This window comes from Lepus europaeus, chromosome 9 (assembly GCF_033115175.1).
Source record: "Lepus europaeus isolate LE1 chromosome 9, mLepTim1.pri, whole genome shotgun sequence".
Classification (NCBI taxonomy): Eukaryota; Metazoa; Chordata; class Mammalia; order Lagomorpha; family Leporidae; genus Lepus; species Lepus europaeus.
In genome coordinates this window covers 47286318-47310561 of record NC_084835.1, presented here as the reverse complement: position 1 = coordinate 47310561, position 24244 = coordinate 47286318, and the positions used below count along the sequence as shown (strand labels likewise).

At 46.9% G+C, this 24244-nt stretch overlaps 1 protein-coding gene across 2 annotated transcripts in view; it reads right to left on the bottom strand.

Annotated features, from left to right (window-relative positions):
* Nucleotides 1-24244, bottom strand: part of PPP4R2 (protein phosphatase 4 regulatory subunit 2) — a 189326-nt gene that overhangs the window by 136585 nt on the left and 28497 nt on the right. For both annotated transcript variants that reach the window (XM_062201272.1, XM_062201271.1), the window contains one exon: nt 11442-11573. In XM_062201272.1, the coding sequence (XP_062057256.1) occupies nt 11442-11573 (132 nt within the window). The remainder of the gene's footprint in view (nt 1-11441; nt 11574-24244) is intronic.

Sequence of the window (24244 nt, the reverse complement as noted above, 5' to 3'; positions counted from 1 at the left end):
GCCCTGCCAAGTTTGTGTTTGTATTAATGTAAATACATCCAGATGCAGGACACCTGGTCAGACTAGGGGTTGTGCCTGCAAGGCTGTGTAACCCTAGGGCATCTGCGTATCCTTGCAAATATGAACAGATCATTCTGCCTTTTTCTCTCTCGACTGTGTCATTGAAAAAAAAAATTGCCCAAATGCCACACTACAAAAGTTAGCTCATGCTACTGCATTACACAAATGTTGGAACAATTCAGCAGTCCACAGGGTAAGAAGTTCAAGGTGCTCTTGGCCTGCCTCTGTCCCAGCAGCTGCACCGGCTCAAGCCCCACGCCCTCTTCCTCTCCTCCTTCTCCAACACTAACAGGTCCATGAGTATCACCCGAGACTGCCCCTTTGCATTTATCTGTACATGGGACGGCCAGGAAGTCAGATCTGAACTCGTGTCATCGTCTCCCTCCCACCACTCTCTAAGCTCGTTCATAAGTCTCAACACAACCTGAAGTGACTTCATAATCTCCTTTTTGTCCTTCTTCCCTGAGAGCAGGAAATTTGCATATCTACTTCAGTCACGTCTCTGGGACCAGTGTTGTTCAATAAATGTTGAATGCCCTAAGTGCTTTCATATGGATACCACTATATACATGTAGTCTTGGGTTTTTAAAAATACCAGCGGCATCACACTGTGTGCGCGTTCCGACTGTCTACCCGGGGATCTGTCCCTTCCCTCTGCTGTGTGCAGATTCATGCTGTGTGCTCTTGAGCATCGCTCTGATACTGCTGAGACAGTTTAAGGGGTGGGAATCACAGAAATGTGGACGCTCTCCTTCCTATGCGATGTCTTCATTCCTGTTTTCACTTTTCAACCTAAACAGTGGAAATCCGAATAAAAATACACATTCTTTATGAGATGGCATTTCACCACTGTTTTGCTTGTTTCATTCAACTATTAGCTTAGCATGGCGTGGCACAGGAGAAAAAGCACTTCAATCTCTATTTTCGCTTCTATTGTGCCCCCTTGTGGAATCCCATATAACATACATATTTATTTTTCTGATGTTGTAACAAAGAGCAGGGGTACCAAGGTCACGGCCGTGTTCACACATGCTTCTGGGAATGATGGAGACCTTTCTCATCAGTTCAGTCTTTGCAAACAAGATTCACATTTGCCTGGGAGTTGGACACATCAGAAATGGCTTTGTTCAGCACAGCTCTAAAGTTCTGGCTCATCAAACTGGTGTTTGGTCTTTGATTTCATCATCCTGCGGCATGGCCAACTGTTAGGTCTGTGCACAGGACGTCTACCACAAGCCTTGCGCAACTGAAGGTCTCTGGTTTCGCTGGCATGTTCTAAGATCTTCCATCTGCTTCCCAGCACCCTTTCGGCTTGCTTCCTCTGCTTATCAGGTGTTGCAATCTCGGCCGCTCAGCACACACTCTCTTTCCCTGTTGGCTGTGGACAACCCGTTAGCCATGGTGACTGTCACCTGAAGCAGAGTCCGGTTTCTTAGTCGGAGGGAACCTCCCTAGAGGCTGTTCTCTGCCAGAGTGAGGGAAACAAAACCACTGGGTCATGAACGACTGTAGCTCTTTTTTTTTTTTTTTTTAACATTTATTTTTATTTATCTGAAAGAATCACAGAGAGAGGCAGAGACAGAGAGTTCTTCCATCAGCTGGTTCACTCCCCAGATGGCCGCAAGGGCCAGAGCTGCGCCGATCCGAAGCCAGGAGCCTCCTCCAGGTCTCCCACGTGGGTGCAGGGGGACCTGGGCCATCCTCCACTGCTTTCCCAGGCCATAGCAGAGAGATGGATCAGAAGAGGAGCAGCTGGGACTAGAACCGGTGCCCATATGGGATGCCGGCTCTTCGGGCCAGGGCTTTAACCCCCTGGGCCACAGCACCAGCCCTCAACTGTAGCTCTTAAAGAATTAAAATTAGGGGCCAGTGCTATGTGCAGCAGGTTAAAGCCTCTACCTGCAGTGCCGGCATCCCATATGGGCACCCGTTCAAGTCCCAGCTACTCCACTTCTGATCCAGTTCTCTGCTGTGTCCTGGGAAAGCAGCAGAAGATGGCCCAGGTCCTTGGGCTCCTGTACCTACATGGGAGACCCGGAAAAAGCTCCTGGCTCCTGGCTTCAGATCAGCACAGCTCCGGCCATTGAGGCCAAACGGGGAGTGAACCAGCGGATGGAAGACCTTTCTCTCTCCCTGCCTCTCTGTAACTCTTTCAAATAAATAAATAAATGTTTAAAAAATAAAAATTTAAAATTAAAGCATTTCATTTAAACATTAAAGCATAGGGGCCGGCGCTGTGGCACAGTAGGTTAATCCTCCGCTTGCGGCGCTGGCATCCCATATGGGCGCTGGGGTTCTAGTCCTGGCTGCTGCACATCCAATCCAGTTCTCTGCTATGGCCTGGGAAAGCAACAGAGGATGGTCCAAATCCTTGGGCTCCTGCACCTGCATGGGAGACCCAGAAGAAGCTCCTAGCTTCAGATCGGCTCAGCTTCAGCTGTTGCGGCCAATTGGGGAATGAACCAGCAGATGGAAGACCTCTCTGTCTCTACCTCTCTCTGTAACTCTGTCTTTCAAATAAATAAAATAATTCTTAAAAAAAAAAAAAAAAGATAGCAGGATAGAGAAAACTAAAGCAGAGAGAACAATTATTTATAGAACAGCCTGGTCACATACTAATCATTTTGAGCAAACACATGTTCTATTTATTTTTATTGTATTGTTTTTAAAAGGGGGAGAGAGAGAGAGAGAGAGAGAGATAATGTCCACCTGCTGGTTCACTTCCAAATGCCAGCAGTGGCCAGAGCTGGCCAGGCTGAAGCCAGGGCTCACTCCAGGCCTCCCACGTGGGTGGTGGCAGGAACTCAATTTCTCGAGTCATCAAGGCTGCCTCCCAGGTGCTGGTAGGAGTCAGCGCCTGGAATTGAATCCAGGCACTGTACCGTGGGACGTGGGCTTCTGAAAAGCCTGTTCTGTTTGTACACCCACGTGGCAGCTGAAGAATGAAAGGTGGGGGGGAATCTTCCAAATGAGGCATTTTGGAACACGTTAAGGAATGTTTTCCACAAGAACAGGAGAAAACATTGGCACTAACAAATAGCACAAAGTAGGAGAGAATGACTACTGTGGGAGAAACTTGGATTCTAACCCAGGCCCTAAGACTTGACTTTATCAAAATTAGCAATTTTTGTGCTTCAAATGACATAATCAAGAAACTGAAAAAGGCAATCTGCAGAATTCAAATTTGTCTAAAAGGTATCTAATGTTTTGGCATACAGCCATTCACACTACTGATTTATATCCTTTAATTTTGGAAATATTGACAGTCATGTCCACTCTTTCCTTCCTAGTTGTAGTAGTATGGGTCTTCTCTTTTTCTAGTTTTTCTAATTGTTTTAGAATTTTATTGATCTTTCCAAAGAACCAACTATTAGTATTTTTGCTATTCCTTTTTGTTTTTCTATGCTCTATTTAATTAATTTTCACTCTTATCTTCACTATTTCCATTTTTCTTTTTACTTGGATTTAGTTTGTTCTTTTTCAGATGTCATAGTGGAACAAAAATTTTTTTTTGTTTAATATTTAAAAAAGATTTTATTTATTTGAAAATCAGAGTTATGGAGAGAAAAGGGGAGTGAGAGAGAGAGAGAGCGAGAGAGAGAGCGAGAGAGAGAGGTCGGTCTTCCATCTGCTGGTTCATTCTGCAGAAGGCCACACTGGCCAGGGCTGAGCCAGACTGAAGCCAGGAGCCAGGAGCTTCACCCAGGTCTTTCCCCAGGTCATTAGTGCAGGGCGCTGGATCCGAAGTGGAGCAGCCAGGATATGAACTGGCATCACAGGCGGCAGCTTATCCACTATACCACAACACCAGCACCAAACCTAGGTCATTGATTTGAGATTCTCCTCATTTGCTCTGTGGCAGTCTACAACTACAAACTTAAGCCCTGTTTGAGGTTTGGTATTATGGCACAGTGGGTTAAGCTGCCACTTGCGATGCTGGCATCTCCTATCAGAGTGCTGGTTCCAGTCCAAGATGCTCTGCTTCTAATGCAGCTTACTGGGAAGACAGCAGGAAATGACCCAAATTCCTGAATTTCTGCCACCCACATGGGAGGCCAGGATGGAGTTCCTGGCTCCTGGCTTCAGCCTGGCCCAGACCTAGCTGTTATAGCCAATTGAGGAGTGAACTAGCAGATGGAAGATCTCTCTCACCCTGTATTTCTGGTCCTCTTCCTTTTAGATAAATAAATAAATCATCAAAACAAAACAAACTACTACCTGTTGTAGCTGCCTCCCACGAATGTTGGTATGCTGTGTCTTCAGTTTTGTTTGAATTTCACTGCAACTTCCCTTGTGATTTCCACTGTGAACCATTGGCCATTTAGGAATGGGTTTTACTCCATTGTGTTTGGAAAACATACTCTGTGTAATTGCAATCCTTTCTAGTTGATTGCGCCTTCCTTTATGGCCTAACATATGGTCTGTTTTGGAGAAGGTCCACGTGTACTCAGAACCAGTCGGGCTGATGTCGGGAGAGCATGCTAGGAGGGTTATAGTGTTGTTCATGATGATATCCCCAATTTCCGTGTGGATTCTCTGCCCACCTGTTCAATTCATTACTGAGAGCAGAGCACTGACGTCTCCCACAGTTCTGGTGGTTGCCTATTTCTCCCTCCAACTCTGTTCTTTTTGTTTCATGCATTTTGTACAACTGCGACATTTTTTTCATGATGAATTGATACATCTGTCCCTATAAAATACCCTTGTTCAGCTCCAGAAATGTTCCTTTTTAGAAGTTCTCTTTGGGGACCGGCGCTGTGGCATAGCGAGTGAAGCAGCTGCCTTCAGTACCGACATCCCATATGGGCGCTGGTTCAAGTCCCAGCTGCTCCACTTCCGATTAGGCTCTCTGCTGTGGCCTGAGAAAGTGGTATAGGATGGACCAAGTCCTTGGGCCCCTGCACCCAAGCGGGAAGACTTGAAGGAAGCTCCTGGTTCCTGGCTTCGAATCGGCGCAGCTCAGGCTGTTGCGGCCAATTGGGGAGTGAACCAGCAGATTTAAGACCTCTCTCTCTCTCTGCCTCTCCTCTCTCTGTGTAACTCTGACTTTCAAATAAAATAAATCTTTAAAAAAGAAAAAGTGCTCTTTTGTCTGATGTTAGTGTAGCCATTCCAGTTCTCTGAGGTTGCTGTTTGCATGATACCACTTTTTCTATCCTTTTACATCTAACCTGTTTCTTTTTTAAAGATTTATTTATTTATTTGAAAGAGTTACAGAGAGAGAGAGAGAAAGAGAGAGAGAGGTCTTCCATCTGATGGTTCACTACCCAGATGGCCATAACGGCTGGAGCTGTGCTGATCTGAAGCCAGGAGCCAGGAGCTTCATCTGAGTCTCCTATGTGGGTGCAAGGGCCCAAAGACTTGGGCCATCTTCTGCTGCTTTCCCAGGAAGGCACATTAGCAGGGAGCTAGTTCAGAAGTGGAGCAGCTGAGATATGATCCTGCACCCATATGGGATGTCAGTGTAGCAGGTGATGACTTAACATGATATGCCACAGCGCCAGCCCCCCAAACCATGTCTTTACTACTGCACCAAATTCTCAGCCTAAGCTGTCTTTTGATTCTTTTATCCATTCACATTTAATGTTATTATTTATACAGCAGAATCTATGTCTGCCATTTTACTTTTTGTCTTCAATGTCACATGTCTTTTTTTTCTATTCTTTTTTTTTTAAACATGTATTTAGTTATTTGAAAGGCAGGGTGACAGAGAAAGAGAGAGGGAGAGAGATCTCCCACCCACTGGTTCACACCCCAAATGGCTACAACATCTAGGGCTGGGCTGGGCCAAAGCCAGGAGTCAGGAACTCCATCTGGGTCTCCCATGGAGTGCTGGGGCCCACAAGCATGGGGGCCATCTTCCTCTGCCTTCCCAGGTGCATTAGCAGGGAGCTGGATCAAAAGAAGAGCAGTAGAGACTCAAACCAAATTGGTGCTCATATGGGATGCTGGCGTCAAGGGTGGTGCCTTAATCTGCCATGCCACAAGTTCAGCCCTTAGATTGTGATTTTTTTTTACAGTAATTTTCACTAATTTTGTCTGTTTTATGGAGAATTAATGCCACAGAGCTCATACACTGGCCCAGCCATGCTCTTTTCCTCCTGTGGTTGCTAATCCTCTGGGATGTGGACCACCGACCACTCCTGAAGTCATTTGGCTCACAGGGCAGTGAGACAGTGACAGACAGCCCCAGGGCACCGAGTGAGCTCCTAGACCTAGCCGTGCTCGGGATCAGCTCTACCATGCGGACTTTTCAGCTGAACATGGCAATAAATTCATCTCCTTCCCCCTTTGCTTAGCTAGTTGGAGTCGAGATGCTCTCACAGGTAACTGATATCCCCACATCAAAACTTTAACAGCGATGAGTAACCGTAAGCTGTGCAGAAAGCCTGCTCAGTGAAATTGGTATCGAGGGTTACTCCCTCTGATTATGTCAGTAGGGAACCTCATCCCAATCATTTATGGCCTGGTGGCACTTGATGAAATGTACAGATGTCATTTATGGTGATTCCAATTGATGTCCTACTTAATCGGGATTTTTTTTTTTTTTTTTTAAGATTTTGTTTACTTGAGAGATATAGTTACAAAAAGTGAGAGGGAGAGACAGAGAGAGAGGTCTTCCACCCATTGGTTCACTCCCCAGATGGCTACAACCGCTGGAGCTGAGCCAGTCTGAAGCCAGGAGCCAGGAGCTTCTTCTGGGTCCCCAAAGTGGGTGCAGGGGCCCAAGCACTTGGGCCATCTTCTGCTGCTTTTCCCAGGTGCATTAGCAAGGAGCTGGATTGGAAGTGGAACAGCTGAGATATGAACCACAGGCCATAGGGGATGCAGGCTCCACAGGTGAAAGCTTAGCCTACTATGCCATGGCACTGGCCAGATTTTTAATATATTCCTATACATCTGTCTATCTGTTGAGATCCAAAAGGGTGGTTCCAAGGATGTTTCAATGATAATTGCCAAGTATAACTAAGAGATACTTGAATTTCAGGCCACTTTAACAAAAGGTAAGTGGAAAGGCAGAAGATTACACATTGTTGCTTTCAATGGCATGTAGAAAAATCTAGGTAATCTGGGGCTGACTTTGTGGCTTAATGGGTTAGACCACTGCCTGCAGTGGCAGCATCCCATGTGGGTGCCGGTGGGAGTCCTGGATGCTCCATTTCCGATCCAGCTTCCTGCTAGTGTGCCTGGGAAAGCACCGGAAGATGCCCCAAGTCCTTAGGCTCCTGCCACCCAAGTGGAAGACCTGGAGGAGGCTCCTGACTCCTGGCTTTGGCCTGGCCCAGCTCCAGCCATTGCAGCCATTTGGGGAGTGAACCAGTGCATGGAAGACCTCTCTCTCTCTCTCTCTCCCCCCTCACCCCATACTTTGTGACTCTGTCTTTCAAATAAATAAAATAAATCTTTAAAAAAAATCTAGGCAATCTAAAATTTTTGTTTATTTGGAACTCTTTTCAAATATTAAATATAGAGACAAGTTTCTAGGAAATACGCAGTCAAAAAATCCTTAGGATAAACTTGTAGGTAAGGTGGTAGGCAACATAATCCCATCTGTTTCTCCCTCTCCCTCTCTCTCTGTATGTCTATTTAACAATTTATTTATCTATTTATTTATTTGAAAGGCACAGGGACAGAGAGAGGGAGAAAAAGAGATTTCCTACTTGCTGGTTCACTCCCCAAATGCCCAATAGCGAGGGTGGGCCAGGCCACAGCCAGGATCTAGGGACTCCATCTGGGAATCCTACCTGAGTAGCAGGGACTCAGCTACTTGCGTCGGCAGCAGCAGACTCCCAGGATGCACATTAGCCAGTGGCTGGATCAGAAGCAGAGGAGCCAGGACTTGAACCAGGCACTCAGATACAGGATACAGGTGTCTTAAGTGGAGGCTCACCTGCTGTGCCCCAATGCTGGCCCCTTATCCTGTCTCTCCTGATAACATTCTTCTCTAACTCCTTCTTTGAATGTGGATGCTCACGGCAAGTGTCAGGCACAAGGAAGGTTGGTGAAGATGGCTTCCTCCCCGGCTGAAGCTTGAGGAGCACCTTACCCCTCCCGTGTTACCATACGGCCTGCCTCTTGCCAAGGTAGTCTCTGAACACTCTGCAATCCATGATCTCCTATCTCGAACGGCTCTAGAATCCCCAGGAGACCACAGTTACTGATGTGAGAAGTCTTGGTAGCCTGTGTGTAACAAAATGTATAGATCCATTAAAAAAAAAATCTCACTACTTTCAGCTTGGCAGAAATGTGCTGTGAGAGTTCATGAGACTCAATTCTTCTTACAGAAGGAAAGGCCTCCTGGCCTTGACGAAGGAAAAAGGAAAAGTCTTTCCGGGATCAATTTTAGTTAACAAATTAGATTTATTTCTAATGGCACATTGTTTTAAATACATCAAGCTTCTGAATTAGCTGAAAGAAACAGGCATCTTGGAAAACTTAATCAAGCCATCTGCAGGGTTGTCTATACGACTAGTGGCCATCTTATAACCACCGAGCTCTAGGACTTCATAAATCCTGAGTTTGGTGGAATATGAATTCCACTAATCGTACTTGCATAACTGCTAGGCTTCCGTTGCATAGACTTATGCCCTATTCTTATTGGGACAGTAAGTAGTTGAGAAAGGTTGTATCCTGTAGGTCTGGGGCAGGCAACAGCCACTCAGACTGGGTAGCTCTGCATTGCTCAGCCAAGTGATTCACCGGCTGGAATGTTTGCATCTTAGGATGCCCTATTCTCTTTGTGCTGCCTGAGCTGCAAATGAATTTCAAGGAAAACATGACCTAGACTTTATTTCAAATTACCCTGAAGATCCATACATCTCACTGATGCCCCAAAATGCCATGTTCATAATCTTGCTATGATGATGGACTACTTGCAGAAAGTAAATATCCCATCAGCCACAATCTCTCTTTATTATTTTTAAGGAGGGCTAAGTTTCCATTATCAGAAGCAGATAAGGGATGCCAGCACCCATTTGTCATTCAAAATGGAACACTTACTTAGCTGGGAATGAGAAAGAAAACTGGGTGGGGGGAGGGACTAGGAGGGCTGGGTTTGTTTTTTCAATAGTGATGATAAAGTCACCATTCAAGGTCAGCGAAATTCAAATGTGGCTCCATCGGGTTGCTAATATTTTGGACAGGGTGGAGAGACAATTTCTCAACATCAGCTTTGGCTTTCTAATACTTCTTTTTCCTAAAAAGGAGACAAGAAAGCCTGATGCCTTCTCTCACCGTTTCAAACAGTAATTAGGTTCCACATCAACCAGTGTAGAGCTTTTAGATCCAGTTCTAGGTAGCCTTTAGTTCCATTTTTATGCAGTTAGTCCTGTCTCACAATCTGCCACTCATACATGAAAAATAGGTCATTAAAGAGTGAGTGAGCGTGGACAGCAGATCAGCACCAACCATCCACACAGGCTTAGTTCTTTCCATAGGTCTGTGTAGCAAATGCTAAAAGAGACACTCAACATTTAGGGTTTCCAGACAAACAGATGGGATGACCCCATACTTGAACACCCCAAAGGCATCTCCAAATCAAAATATGACCCAAGTGAAGTGCACCTGTTTCCTTTACCTAAACAGCCCTTCTGGGGCCGGTGCTGTGGTGTAGCGGGTCAAGCCGACGCCTACAGTGTCAGCAGCCCATGTAGGTGCTGTTTGAGACCCGGCTATTCCACTTCTGACCCAGCTCTCTGCTATGGCCAAGGAAAGCAGTAGAAGATGGCCCAAATCCTTGGGCCCCTGCACCCGCGTGGGAGACCTAGAAGAAGCTCCTGGCTCCTTGCTTCGGATTGGCGCAGCTCCGGCCATTGCGGCCAACTGGGGAGTGAACCAGTGGATGGAAGACTTCTCTCTCTCTCTCTCTCTCGCTCGCTCTCGCTCTCGCTCTCTCTCTTTGCCTCTGCCTTTCTGTGTAACTCTGACTTTCAAATAATTAAATAAATCTTTAAAAAAAACCCTGCCCTTACTCCATTCTTTTTCTGCCTCAAAATAACACCACCATCCATTTTGTAGGTTGAACCATAAAAATTTGCTTTTTTTTTGGGTAGATAAGTAGTTGGATATTGACAATTTCAAACAAAGCAACCTTAATCGTTGTCTAGAGTGGAGACCTGGGTGAAATCTTTATGACTCCACTCTCCTTCAGCTCTCATCACAAGGTCTGGTTGAATTCTTTTTCTCAGACAGGTCCCAAATCCATCTTTAAAGCAACCTTCACAGCCCAAAGCATGGTGAATTGGCCTCACAAGTTTCACTGCCCACACTGCAATGGACGAAGGGGTCTTCTTTAAAACACAAGTCAGACCTTTCCACTTCCACCCAATGGCTTCCCGCTTTCCTTAAGACAAAGGCCAGATGTGCCAATGTGACTTAGAGAGCCTGCACACTTCAGTCCTTGTCGCTCTCCTCTATGTCTGGTCACCGTGAGCTTCTTTCATTTTTGCAAACACTGCCCCCTCCTGCCTCAGGACCCTTGCATACACTGTTCCATATGCCTGGAACACGCCTCTCTCCCCCACTACCCCTTGGACCCTTGTCACCCAATAACCCCACTTGATTCATGTCTCAACACAAATGCGTGGTTTCTCCCAAACTAGAGTGGAATCCTATGTTCCACACACCCATGAGATTGTTCTCTGCCTCAACACGGACTATACTTCTAACCACTTCTTCAATGCCTGGCTAGACTCAAGCCCATGGGAGCAGGATCATGGCTGTCCTACTCACCCCAAATTGTCTTTATTAAGCCAGGGCCTGGGACTTAATGGGCACTCAACTAAACAAATATGTACTGGAGGCAGGAATCCCTCATAAATATTATGGCTGCAATCCCTGCTCAATGATATTCTCAGGTTTGATATATCTTAATTGACATATCTATTCAGGAATTTTTCAAAGGAAAAAAAAAAACATGCAATTAAAAAATTTGCAGCTGAAAGGCTAAACTGGAGCTGTGGACCCTTTTTGAATTAAATCCCAGCATGGCTCCCTTCAGTAGCAGTCATGGCTATAAGAGAAATAATAACAACCAAAGCTAAGATGTATTGAGGGCCATCAGTGGGCCAAGCCCATGGCAGAAACCGAGGCTTGGAGAGGCTGGGGGACTTACTAAGGTTACACAGCTGGTGAAGGCTGGAGCAGAGTCACAGAGACCCAGATCCAACGCACGCTTCCGATGCTGCCTTTGGGGCCGTGTCTCTGGAACACAGGGGCTCCCTCTCCACACACCACAAGGCCAAGCGCCCCACTACAGAAGCCCATAGAGCCACCTTTACAGCTAGACGTGCAACGTCTCCAGAGCCGTCTCCATAAATTTCACGATGTTTCCAAGACCAAGCCTTTGTCAAGCTACGTCTGGGTCAAGATGTTGTTCTTACCGGAAGAAAGAGTCTCTGGGCGGCACAGGGTTTGAACAATTTCTTCCACTCCTGAGGGTTTCCGACAGAAAACGTGATGGGGTACACTCTGTGCTCAAACTTCCTGGTATAGGAGTCAGGCCACTCTCGGAGCTGGAACACATGGAAGGCAAGGGAAGGTGATCAGACCCCGGGAGAGTCGGAAAACACGTGGAGGACTTCGGCTCTGTCAGATGGAGTTACTCAGGCAACTCAGAGTCTAACTCTCACCACTAGTAACGTTCACCACCTGGACGATCATTTTCTCCGATCCAAATTATGAGTAGTTTAGAAAAGCAGCACTCACATAAGCAACGGTGTTGGGAAACTGGCACGTATATGCCTTCAAGGGGATCAGACAGACATAAAAAACCAACTTCCAAATCCCAGCAATATAGAAGTACACCATAACTAAACCGGGGAATATTCCAAACGTCTCATCAGAGGGAAGCGGGCAAATTAATTATGATGCTTCATTAGTTGCTCATTACCACAGTGGACTAAGATTCACTCATAATAAAATATATCTACATGTACAGACATGGAAAAATGGTTAGGACATACAGTTAGGTTTTAGAAGACCCAAACTGCAAAAAAGTATATATCATTCTGCCTTATTATGGAGAAATATGTGCACACAATTTTTTAAAAAGATTTATTTATTTGAGAATTACACAGAGAGAGAAGGAGAGGCAGAGAGAGAGGCAGAGAGAGAGAGAGAGAGGTCTTCCATCCGCTGGTTCACTCCCCCAATTAGCCACAATGGCCTGAGCTGGGCTGATCTGAGGCCAGGAACCAGGAGCTTTTTCCAGGTTTCCCACGTGGGTGCAGGGGTCCAAGGACTTGGACCATCTTCTACTGCTTTCCCAGCCCATAGCGCTGAGCTGGATTGGAAGTGGAGCAGCCAAACCAGCGCCTTTATGGGATGTTGGCACTGCAGGCAGCAGCTTTACTCACTATGCCAGTGCCAGCCCCTGCACACACATTTTAGATAGAAAATTCTGGACAGATATGTGTCTAATTATTAAAAGTGGGCACTTTGTGAGGTTGTGATGGTGGTTTCATTTTTAAAGTTTGTTTATTTTTTAGAACTGTAGTGTGAGTATAGATTGTTTTCTTTGCATGTAGCAATTTTATAACAAAAACTTTTAACAGACTTTATTTTCTTAAAGACTTATTTTATTACTTGAGGGGCAGAGTTACAGAGAGAGGGGCAAACAGAGAGGTCTTCCATCCGCTGGGTCACTCCTCAAATGGCCGCAGTGGCCAGAGCTGGCACCGGTACCTATTCTTTTTTTTTTTTCTTTCTTTTTTTCTTTTTTTTTTTTTTTTGACAGGCAGAGTGGACAGTAGAGGGAGACAGAGAGAAAGGTCTTCCTTTTTGCCGTTGGTTCACCCTCCAATGGCCGCTGCGGCCGGCGCACCGCGCTGTTCCGATGGCAGGAGCCAGGTGCTTCTCCTGGTCTCCCATGGGGTGCAGGGCCCAAGAACTTGGGCCATCCTCCACGGCACTCCCTGGCCACAGCAGAGAGCTGGCCTGGAAGAGGGGCAACCGGGACAGGATTGGTGCCCCGACCGGGACTAGAACCCGGTGTGCCGGCACCGCTAGGCGGAGGATTAGCCTGTCAAGCCACGGCGCCGGCCTTTTTTTTTTTTTTTTTTTTTTAAAGATTTACTGGGGCCGGCTCATGGCTCGCTAGGCTAATCCTAGCCTAGTGAAGCAGTAGCAGATGGCCCAATCATCAAAGAAGGAGGTACCAATGGTGGAGTTAGAAACATGCCAGGGGATTCCAATTCAATCCCATCAAGCTGGCGTGTACCAATGGCATCTCACTAGTGCACTGTTTTCCCAGGTGCATTTGCAGGAAGCCTGAGGTTTTATTTTACTTTTTTAAGAGCTGTTTTATGTTTATTTAAAAAAAAAATGAGCAGAAAGTATAGAGAGGGGTGGGTGGTGTTGTGGAGTAGTGGGTTGGGCCATCATCTGCAGTTGCCAGCATCCCAAATGGGCATCTGTTCGAGTCCCAGCTGCTCCAATTCCGATCCAGCTCCCTGCTGGTGTGCCTGGGAAAGCAGCAGAGAATGGTCCAAATATGCTTGAGCCCCTGCACCCACATGGGAGGCCCAGAAGAAGCTGTTGGCTCCTGGCTTCAGTATGGCCCAGCCCTGTCTGTTGCAGCCATCTGGGAGTGAACCAGTGGATGGAAGATCTCTCTCATTCTCTCTATCATTCTTTCAAATAAATAAATCTTAAAAAAAAAAAAAACATGGAGAAGTCCAATACAGTCTTGTCTCCCCTGCCCCAGAGTTTCTTGGTATTAGTGGGGTACATTTGTTTTAACTAATGAACCAATATCAATACATTATTATTGATTGAAGTCCATAGTTCATGTTAGAATGTATGCTTTGCGTTGTATATGTCTATGGGTTCTGATAAATGACTAATGTCACATACCACCAGTACAGTTTCATAGAGAATAGTCTTATCACCCTAAGAATCTCTCTATTCCACCTATCTAACTTCCCTCGCTCCCTCCCCTGAACTACTGGTAACCAATGATGGTTCACAAATGCCCTATAGCTGCAATCATATAGTATATGTTTTTTTCAGTCTGGATTCTTTCACTAGCAATATGCATTGAAGTTTCCTTTTTATTTAAAGAAAAAAAACTTATTTATTTATTTGAAAGGCAGAGTTACACAGAGAGAAGGCAAGAGAGAGACCTTCCATCTGCTGGTTCACTCTCCCCAAATGGCCACAACAACTGGGGTTGGGCCAAGCAAAACCGGAAGCCTAGACCTTCATCCAGGTTTCCCACATGGATGGCAGGGGCCCAAGCACTTGGGCTCAGCACATTTGAGGAGAGCTGGATAGGAAGTAGAGTAGCCAGATCTCACACAGGCACTCACATGGGATCCTGGTGTGGCATGCGGCAGCTTAATTCGCTGCTCCACAGCACTGGACCCTGAAGGTTCTTACAAGTTTTCTTATGACTTACATCTTTCATCCCTTAATGATTTTCCATTGTATGGATATACCACAGTTTGTCTATCCATTCACCTATCGAAGGAGTCTTGGTTGCTTCCAGTTTGGGGAAATTGTGAACAAAGCTTCTATAAACATCTGTGTGCAAGTTTTATGTGGACATGTTTTCAATTCACGTGGGTAAATACTTTGGAGTGAAGTTGCTAGATTGTGTGGTAAGCCTACATTCAGCTCATTAAGAAACCGCCCAACTGCCCTTCAAAGTGGCTGTTAACAATTTGCATTCTCTTAAGCAAAGAATGACAGTTCCCATTGCTCCACAGCCTCACCAACATCTGCTGTTGTCAGGATTCTAAATTCTAGCCATTCTAACAAGTACCCGGTGGTTGTCTTAATTTGCAATTCCCTAATGATATATGATGTTGAGCATCTTCCATTTTTTTTTTTTTGAGGTAATGCCTTGCCATTGTTGCAGCAATTCTACATCTAAGAAATTATCCAAAGGAAAATTACCAAAGTATACACTATTTGTTGTAAGGTTCTTTATTATAGTAGTGTTGGTCACAGCGAAACACTGGAAACAATCTAAGAGACTGGTTAAATAAGCTCTGGGTGTATCAATACAATAGAATACAGTACAGTCATTGGTAATAACATCCTAGACCTGCGGTCAGAAAACCTCAGCAGGGCAAGGGCCAAATCCAGCGTGCCACAATAGCACACGAGCCCAGAAGAGTTCGATATTTATAAATAATTGGAAAAAGTCAAAACAAGAATATTTGGTAGCCGGCGCCGTGGCTCACTAGGCTAATCCTCCGCCTTGCGGTGCCGGCACACCGGGTTCTAGTCCCGGTCGGGGCACCGATCCTGTCCTGGTTGCCCCTCTTCCAGGCCAGCTCTCTGCTGTGGCCAGGGAGTGCAGTGGAGGATGGCCCAAGTCCTTGGGCCCTGCACCCCATGGGAGACCAGGAGAAGCACCTGGCTCCTGCCATCGGATCAGCGTGGTGCGCCGGCCGCAGCATGCCTACTGCGGCGGCCATTGGAGGGTGAACCAACGGCAAAAGGAAGACCTTTCTCTCGGTCTCTCTCTCTCACTGTCCACTCTGCCTGTCAAAAATTAAAAAAAAAAAAAAAAATTTGGTGACAGGTGAAAATTATATGAAATCTCCCTGATCTGAACATTACATCATGTACATATGTCAAAACATCATATGGGGGGCCAGTGCTATGGCGCAGTGGGTTAAAACCCCAACCTACAGCACCAGCATCCCATATGGGCTCCTCTTCCTATCCAGCTCTCTGCTATGGCCTAGGAGGGCAGTAGAAGATGGGCCAGGTCCTTAGGCCCCTGCACCCATATGGGAGACCCAGAAGAAGCTCCTGGCTCCTGGCTTCGGATCAGCACAGCTCCAGCCATTGCAGCCATTTGGGGAGTGAACCGTGGATGGAAGACCTCTCTGTCTCTACGTTCTCTGTTACTATTTCAAATAAATAAAATAAACCTTAAAAAACCATCATATGGTACCCAATAAACATGTACACTTTTTATGTGTTGGTTAAAAATTAGAAAGTGGAAAAAACAGAAGTACATACATGAAATTTCATAAGCGTAGTTTTATTGGCACACAGCCACACCCATTTTTAACTGTATTATTTATGGTTACTTTTACACTAATGGCACAGCTGAGTAGTTGGGACAGAGATCATATGACCATATGAGCTTAAAATAGTACCTTGTGTTTACGTGTATGTGTGTGTATGTGTGTGTGTATTGCTCAACTTCTGTTTAGAAGAAATTTAGGAATATAAGTTTCAGGGTTGTAAAACAGAATAAAGGATATGATTCTATTTCTGATTCTGATGTGAAAAGAAACGGGAAAAAATCCACCAAAATTGTCTTCCCTGAGTATTAGTGTGATGATTAATTTTTCATTTATGATTTATTAGTTTACTGGGATTTTTCTTTTTACATTATACATACATTGCTCATAAACCGCATACACACTTAAACACAAATAGGGAAAAACTTCAAAATCTCTGGTGGGAGAGGACTGACAGCTGAAGTATTTGACATCTGACGTATGAGTGGCTTGGCCCATCTGAGCCCACATGAAGCATACACATCCATACAATTGCACTGGCCCTAGGAAGTGACACTGGGCACAAACTTTCAATACACCACTGGCCGGTCAGAATGGACACCAGAGCAAATACTCAGCACAGGTGCCACTGCACAACAGACCAAAACCAGCCCTGAAAAGGAGAAAGGAAAGTCCCCATGGTCTCCTGCTTTCCTCGACTCCTGGATCTCTGGCATCCCACGTTCTAGAAGGGTTTATCTATCTTTGTCAAGCTGTATCCTTTAATGGAAGCGTTAGCCCATTTACATTTGTTACTATGCATGTACTTGAATCAACTTCTCTCATACTTTATGCTATAATTCCAAATTTTTCTGTTTAAGATTTATTTATTTATTTATTTGAAAGGCAAAGCCATAGAGAGACGCATTTATGCTGGTTCCCTTCCCTAATGATCACAACAGCCAGGACTGGGCCAGGCTGAAGCCAGGAGCCTGGAACTTCATCCGGGTCTTTCAGGTTGGGTGGCAGGGAGCCAAGCACTTGGGCCATCCTCCACTGCCTTTTCAGGTGCATTTGTAGGAAGCTGGGTCGGAAGCAGAGGAGCTGGACTCAAACCAACACTCTGAGACAGGATGTGAGTGTTGCAAACAGTGGCTTAACTTGCTGTGCCCTAATACCTGCTCCTGGATCATAAATTGTTGTTTAGCACTACCTGTATGTTTTTTTTTTTTTTGACAGGCAAAGTGGATAGTGAGAGAGAGAGCGAGACAGAGAGAAAGGTCTTCCTTTTTGCCATTGGTTCACCCTCCAATGGCCGCTGCGGCCGGCGCACCGTGCTGTTCCGATGGCAGGAGCCAGGTGCTTCTCCTGGTCTCCCATGGGGTGCAGGGCCCAAGCACTTGGACCATCCTCCACTGCCTTCCCAGGCCATAGCAGAGAGCTGGCCTGGAAGAGGGGCAACCGGGATAGAATCTGGCGCCCCGACCGGGACTAGAACCCGGTGTGCCGGCGCCGCAAGGCGGAGGATTAGCCTGTTGAGCCTCAGCACCGGCCTACCTGTATGTTTTCACATCCTTTCTTCCCCATCCCATCTCGCCACTCACACCTTCCTCCTGTGACTGACCGCTTTCTTTCAACTTCAAGTACATCCTTTAAAATCTGCCTTAGTGAAGATCTGTTGGTGGTAGCTTGTTCAGGTTTTACTTATTCAAATTTGTCTTTATTATGCCCTCACTCTTAAAAGGTAGTTTCACTAGGTATACAAGATCTATGTATTGTTCAGTCCCTACTGGGTACTTTCCATCTCTTTCCTCTCTCTGTGCGGTATTCTGCGTGCTATCTTCCCTTTCACCGATTTTTTCTTCAGCTGTCTTCTCTGCCAGTGAACACTTTCTGCAGAAGCCTCTGGCTGCCCTCATGACCTGTTGGCATGACTTGCAGAGGTCTCTGGGCTGTCTGGTCCTTGTTCGGACTCAATTATGATAAATGCTACTCAGCTGTGAAGTGCTCTGTACCTAGTACACTGTTTCCTGCACTCTGTGTGCTGCATCTGTGGCCTTCTTTGGTCCCACTGCATACTGTGTACTGTCCATTGAGACTCTTGAGATGCCCTTGTCTCAGATGAGGTGCCCCTTGGCACAGTGCAGACCAGCTGACATGCTGAACTGCCTCAGATTGTCACATACAGTTGGGTTTGTTGAGAGTAGCCGAGACTTCAAAAGATCAGATGTGACTCTCGCTCATTCAGACTCATTGGCTGCAACTGTAAGGTCCTTCTAGGGGAACATAAACTTATACCTCTCCCTGCTGGGCCTGGGTCTAGGAAAACAAGCAGGGTGCCGTGGGAGCAAAATTTCAGAAGGCACATTTTTGCAAGCACTGACCATCAGCATTGTGTTAGCCTCATGCTGCTTCCAGCCTCACACTCTGTCGCTGCATAACACGGCTGACTTTCCCCCTGCATATCCTGATTGTGTTGCCTGCCTTCTGCATCCTTTGGCTACGTGAACTTGGACTCAGCCAGGCGGCACCTGTGTCTGGCCCCTCTGAAGGTGAATCCGCACCCAGTACTGGCCTTCGTCAATTGGACGGCTGGACACACTTTGGCTGTGTGGATTCTAATCATTTTTAAAGGTTGCCCTGGTTCTTTGCCCCCTAAATCTGCCCAGGTTTTCCCTCTCATTTCGATAAGCAGACTGCTTTTGTACTTGACAGGCCCATCAGCTCAGGTTCTGTTTTTCTGCTGTTTCTCCTGGTGCCTGCTTCCTTATGGGCTTGCTGATTCAGGATTGTAGGTCTACTTTGCAGGGACTCCTACTGTGGGATGAGAGTTAGTCCCTCCAAGGAGGATCTCTGCTCGGTGGAGGATACTTTCTCAGAGACACAGCTAGCAGAGTCGACTTTAAATTATAATTCTCAGCTGCTGTTTTTTTTTTTTTTTAAAAACTTTGAGACTGAGAGAGAAATCCCACCTGCTGATTCACTCCCCAAATGCCTGTAATACCCAGGGGATGCCAAGGCCAGGAGCTGGGAACCCAACCCTGGTTTCCATGTGGGTGGCAGGGACCCAGTGACTTGAGCTTTCCCCTGCTGCCTCTCTGAGTGTGCTTTAGCAGGAAGCTGGAATCAGGAGCCGGAGCCGGGAATCAAACCAAGGTACTCCAACCTGGGATATGGGTGTTGTAACTGGCAGTTTAACCTCTAGGCCAAATGCCTGCCCCCGCCCCCCAGTTTTTAATCACTGTGTTTTTTTTTTAACATTTTATTTATTTATTTTAGAGGCAGAGTCACAGACAGAGAGTGGGAGAGACAGAAACAGATGTCTTCATTCCACTGGTTCACTCCCCAAATGGCTGCAATGGCAGAGCTGGGCAAACCGAAGCCAAGAGCCAGGAACTTCTTCCAGATCTCCCAAGTGGGTTCAGGGGCCCAAGCACTTGGGTCATCTTCCACTGCTTTCCCAGGTGCATCAGCAGGGAGCTAGATGGGAATCGGAGCAGCCAGGATCCGAACCAGCTCCCATATGGGATGCCAGCCCGCAGGTGGAGGCTTAACCTAGGCCACAATGCTGGCCCCTTATTGCATTTTTTTAAGGGATCTCACAGACACTTTAGTTTCAAGCCCCAAGTCCATGTGAGGAATGACAAGTGACACAGGTTCTCAATGGAGAAAAGACAAACATTTTTCTTTTCCACCCTCTAGAACCAAGAAATTTTCCTTCACTCTCAGATTTTGTGGGAAGCTCTTGTTAATTTCCTTTTACTTGGCACAATTTTCTCCAGAAAGTGTGGCCCTACTTGGGTCCCAGCCTTCTGAGGAGTGTTCCCCTTCTCTCGGTGTCTGCTGAAGGCTCCGAGCCCACTCCCCAGGGCCCACTGAGTAATCACCAGGGGCCCCTCAAGCACCCAAGGGTGTCCGTGCCCACGTGCTAGCCAGACTTGCCCTTCCTGTCCCTGCTTTACCTCTGTAAATCACCCCTCCTTTCTGACAGGTTCCTTCATTCTTTTAAAGTTTAAAATCCTTTTTAATTTTTAAAAAATATTTCTTTATGATGTATTTGAAAGGCCAAGTGACAGAGAGAGAGATCTTCCATTCACTGGTACACTCCCCAAATGACCACAGCAGCCATGTCTGGGCCAGGCTTAAGCTGGCAGCCAGGAATGTCATCTCAATATCCCATATGGGTGGAGGGGCCCAGATACTTGGGCCATCTTCCACTGCCTTTGCAGGTGCATTAGCAGGGCGCTGGATTGGAAGTGGAGCAGCCAAGACTCGAACTGGTGCTCTGACATGGGATGCCAACATCACAAGTGGCAGCTTAACTGGGTGTACCACAATACTGGCCCCTTAATTCATTTATTTGTTTATTTTTTATTTTATTTTTTAGCATCTACAGATGTTACAGAACAGCAGACTTTTAGGATCTTGGATGCATTGTTATCACAAAGATCTGGCCAGCTGATAGCAAACCAGATACAATGAAGTCATTACAACTGAATTGCATCAGTCAGGATACACTAGATTCAAATAAGGTAACATACAACCCCCAACGTCTCATGAGTTTGTAAGTGTTGATTTTACTTAAAACGATACCACGAAGTCCATTCCTTGCACTGTTACAGGGATTAGAAAGGGGAGATCTGCTCCCTTCTGTTCCTCAGGACCAAGCTGACGGAAGCTCCACCTCAACACACACCTCCATGAGCCCTCCAGGAGGAGAGGGAAACTCATCACGACACAGGCCAGATTCTAAAGGCTTCCACCCCCAAGGGAGGCAGTTTACATGAAAAGTGATGCGAGTCACTGTCACCCACATTTCATTGGCCAAAGCAAGTCACACGCTCACATCCACCTTCAGAGGCGTCAGGAAGGCACCCAATGACCAGTGTCCGTAGGAGGGACCCTCAAATGGGGACCATGAAGGTCAGACAGCAAGGGCCACGCAGTGAAGGAGCCAGTGCAGCCCGGACCTTTACCCTTCAGATACCTTGCTGAATGCAGCCTGTCCAGCCTCGGCTCACCTCCTCCAGTAATGAGAAACTCAATACCTTCAAACATGCTCCTCGTACCCGGTTAAAATGAGGTTCCTGGGTGGGTGTCCTGATGCTGCGGGTTCACCTGTGTTTAGGACACCAACATCCTGTGTAGGAGTGCCTGGTTCAGGTTCCAGCTACTCTGCTTCTGATCCAGCTTCCTGCTGATGCACCCGGGAGGCAACAGGTGGCTCAAGTACTTGGGTTCCTACCGGTCTGGTGGGAGACCCAGCGGGAGCTCCAGGCTCCCAGCTTTAGCCTGACCCAGCTCAGCTGCTGTAGGCATTTGGCCAGTGAACCAGCAGACAGCAGATCTCTCTCTCTCTCAAATGAAAACATATAAAAATTTAAAGGAATAATATTCTTCATCCCTTTTTAGTCACTTTGTGTCATTCTCAGGATACTAAGTTTCAAGCAATAAAATCAAGCCAAAAAAATAATGTAATGACAAGGTACTAAGCAGCTGAGATGGCCATCAGGAAGGCTGGAGAACCAGTCTCAGCGGCTACAGGTGGCCTCTGAGTATATCTGTTAAACTGAAACCTTCTACAAACCAGTTGACACGAGCCACTGTCACCACCATACCACAGCTAGCCCCTCTGACTGCAAACCCTGGAAGCTTCTGCTGGCATCTCCTCACATGGTAGTGTCCCTCTCTCTCTCTTTCTCTCAAACGCACACACACAACCACACACACACATACACTGTAGATGCTGATGCTGCTGCCTCATCGACCCCCTCCATCACCAAACTGCGAGCTTTATTTTGGCTCCTACTATTCTTAAAGATTTATTTATCTGTTTATGTGAAAGACAGAGTGATGGAGAAGGTGGGGAGGAGGAGGAAGAGGAGGAGAGAAAGAGAGAGAGAGAGAGAGAGAGAGAGAGAGAGAGAGAGAGAGAGAATCCTCCATCCACTGGGTCACTCCCCAAATGGTCACAACAGCTGGGGCTGGGCCAGGCTGAAGCCAGGAGCTAGGAACCCCATTCAGGTCTCCCACGTGGGTGGCAGGGGCCCATATACTGGGGCCATCATCTGCTTCCTTCCCAGGTGTATTAGCATGGAGCTAGATCAGAAGTGGAGCAGCTGGGAGGTGACCCAGCACTGATACGGGATGCTGGTATCAACCAGCAGTGCCACACAATGCCAGACCCACTGGGTCCCCACTGTTTCCCAAGCCTGAGTCTGAGCCAACAACACAGCTTAGTCAAGCCCAACTCACATGCTTGATCTCAAGCTGCTAGAAGAGGCAAAAACAAACCAACTGGCATTTCCACCTTCCCTGCAGGGAAAATGATCAATAAAAAGAAAACTGGAAGTTACTAAGTAGGAAGTAGACGTTAGGAAGTTAGGAAGCGGCAAATGCCACCAGACATACTGCACTTACACATCTTGAAACATCGACTTTAATATAGCACCCACCCATCCTGCAGGCTCCAGAGGAATCCTTATAGCAAAGGGCACTTTTTTCCTGTTTTTACCCTGGGGTAGGAAGAGGTCTGGGCCTCCCAGGAAGTTATCACAAGAAAACTCGCTGTGCCCACAATGCCTCAGTGTTGGCGATGGCAGCCTTGTGGGGGGTGGGGGGCACAGCCCCCCTCCACACCAGCGTCTGACTGTGCCTTGGCAGGAGTGACTCCTGCTGCTGTCTCTATAGACAAAATGCCCAGCTTACAGGAAATGTTGCAAAGAACCTTTGTGGAATGAAAGAATATATTACCTGATTCAGTCTCGTCATTGCACTCTGCAATAAGCAGAGTAAGCATTATTTGCCCTGTGACACAGATGACAAAACTGAGGCTGAGAGAAGTTCTATGACTCACATAAAGACCCAAGGTTTGTTGCTGCTGTCTTTTTTTTTAAAGATTGATTTCTTGGGGCTGGTGCTGAGGGTAAAGCTGGGTAAAGTGGGTAAAGCTGCTGCCTGCAGTGCCGGCATTCCATTAGGACACTGGTTCATGTCCCAGCTGCTCCACTTCCGATCCAGCTCTCCACTATGGCCTGGGAAAGCAGTTGAAGATGGCCTAAGTCCTTGGGCCCCTGCACCTGCATGGGAGACCCGGAAGAAGCTCCTGGCTCCTGGCTTTGGATCGGCACAGCTCTGGCCATTGCAGCCAACTGGGGAGTGAACCATCAGATGGAAGACCTCTCTCTCTCTCTCTGTAACTCTGCCTTTCAAATAAATAAATACATCTTAAAAATTGATTTATTTATTTGAAAATCAGAGTTGGGGGTAGGGGGTGGAGAGATAGAGAGTGAGAGAGACTGATTTATCACCTGCTGGTTCATTCCCCCAATTGGCTGCAATGGCCAGCACTGGGCTAGGCTAAAGCCAGGAGCCAGGAACTCCATTCTGGTCTCCCATGTGGATTGCAGGGGCCCAAGCACTTGGGCCACCTTCTCCTGCTTTCCCATGTCTATTAGCAAGGAGCTGGATGATAAGTGGAGAAGCCCAGACTGACACCAGTGTTCATATGGGATGCCAGTGGCACATGTGGCACCTTAACCCAAGGCTCCGTAACACCAGCCCCCGAGCCGAGGTTTAAAATCTAAACTGGCTCCACTCCTACATGGAAAAGAAAGAAGCGACCCCATGTGCTTAGCCTGAGCATCCTGTTTCAGTCTCCTTTAGTGGCTGGGCTTCACTGGTTTGATAAAGCCACAAGGACAGCAGCCACCAAAGGCTGGCTAACGACATCAGGGCCACCTAACAATGGCACGGTTTCACAGGCACCAACAAGAATCCCCCCACACAATGAAGCTCCTACCTGATAATGTTCTGGTTACTACAGTGCATGCCATATGACCCCAAAGCTCAGCTGTATAAAGCCACCACTGATAATGCTGGCAGATCCCACGGGGAGGAACTCAGACGAGGCACAGCAGGGCTAGCACGGCTCTGCTCCGTGACATCCGCGGCCTGGGCTGGAAGCCTGGAGGCTGGGGGCTGGAGCCATCGGAAGGCTCATTCCCTCGTGTGTCTGGTGGTTGAGGCTGGCTTTCCTCTGGGGGCCTCAGCTCCTCTTTGCACAGGCCTCTCTCTCTGTATAGGCTAACTTGGGCTTCCCCAAGCTTGCTCGCCATGTTCTGGTGCAGGGATCCCAAGAACAAGCCAGGCAGATGCTGTGTCCTTTTTAAGTCCTAGTCTTGGATGTCACATAGTATTACATCTAACATACCCTGTTG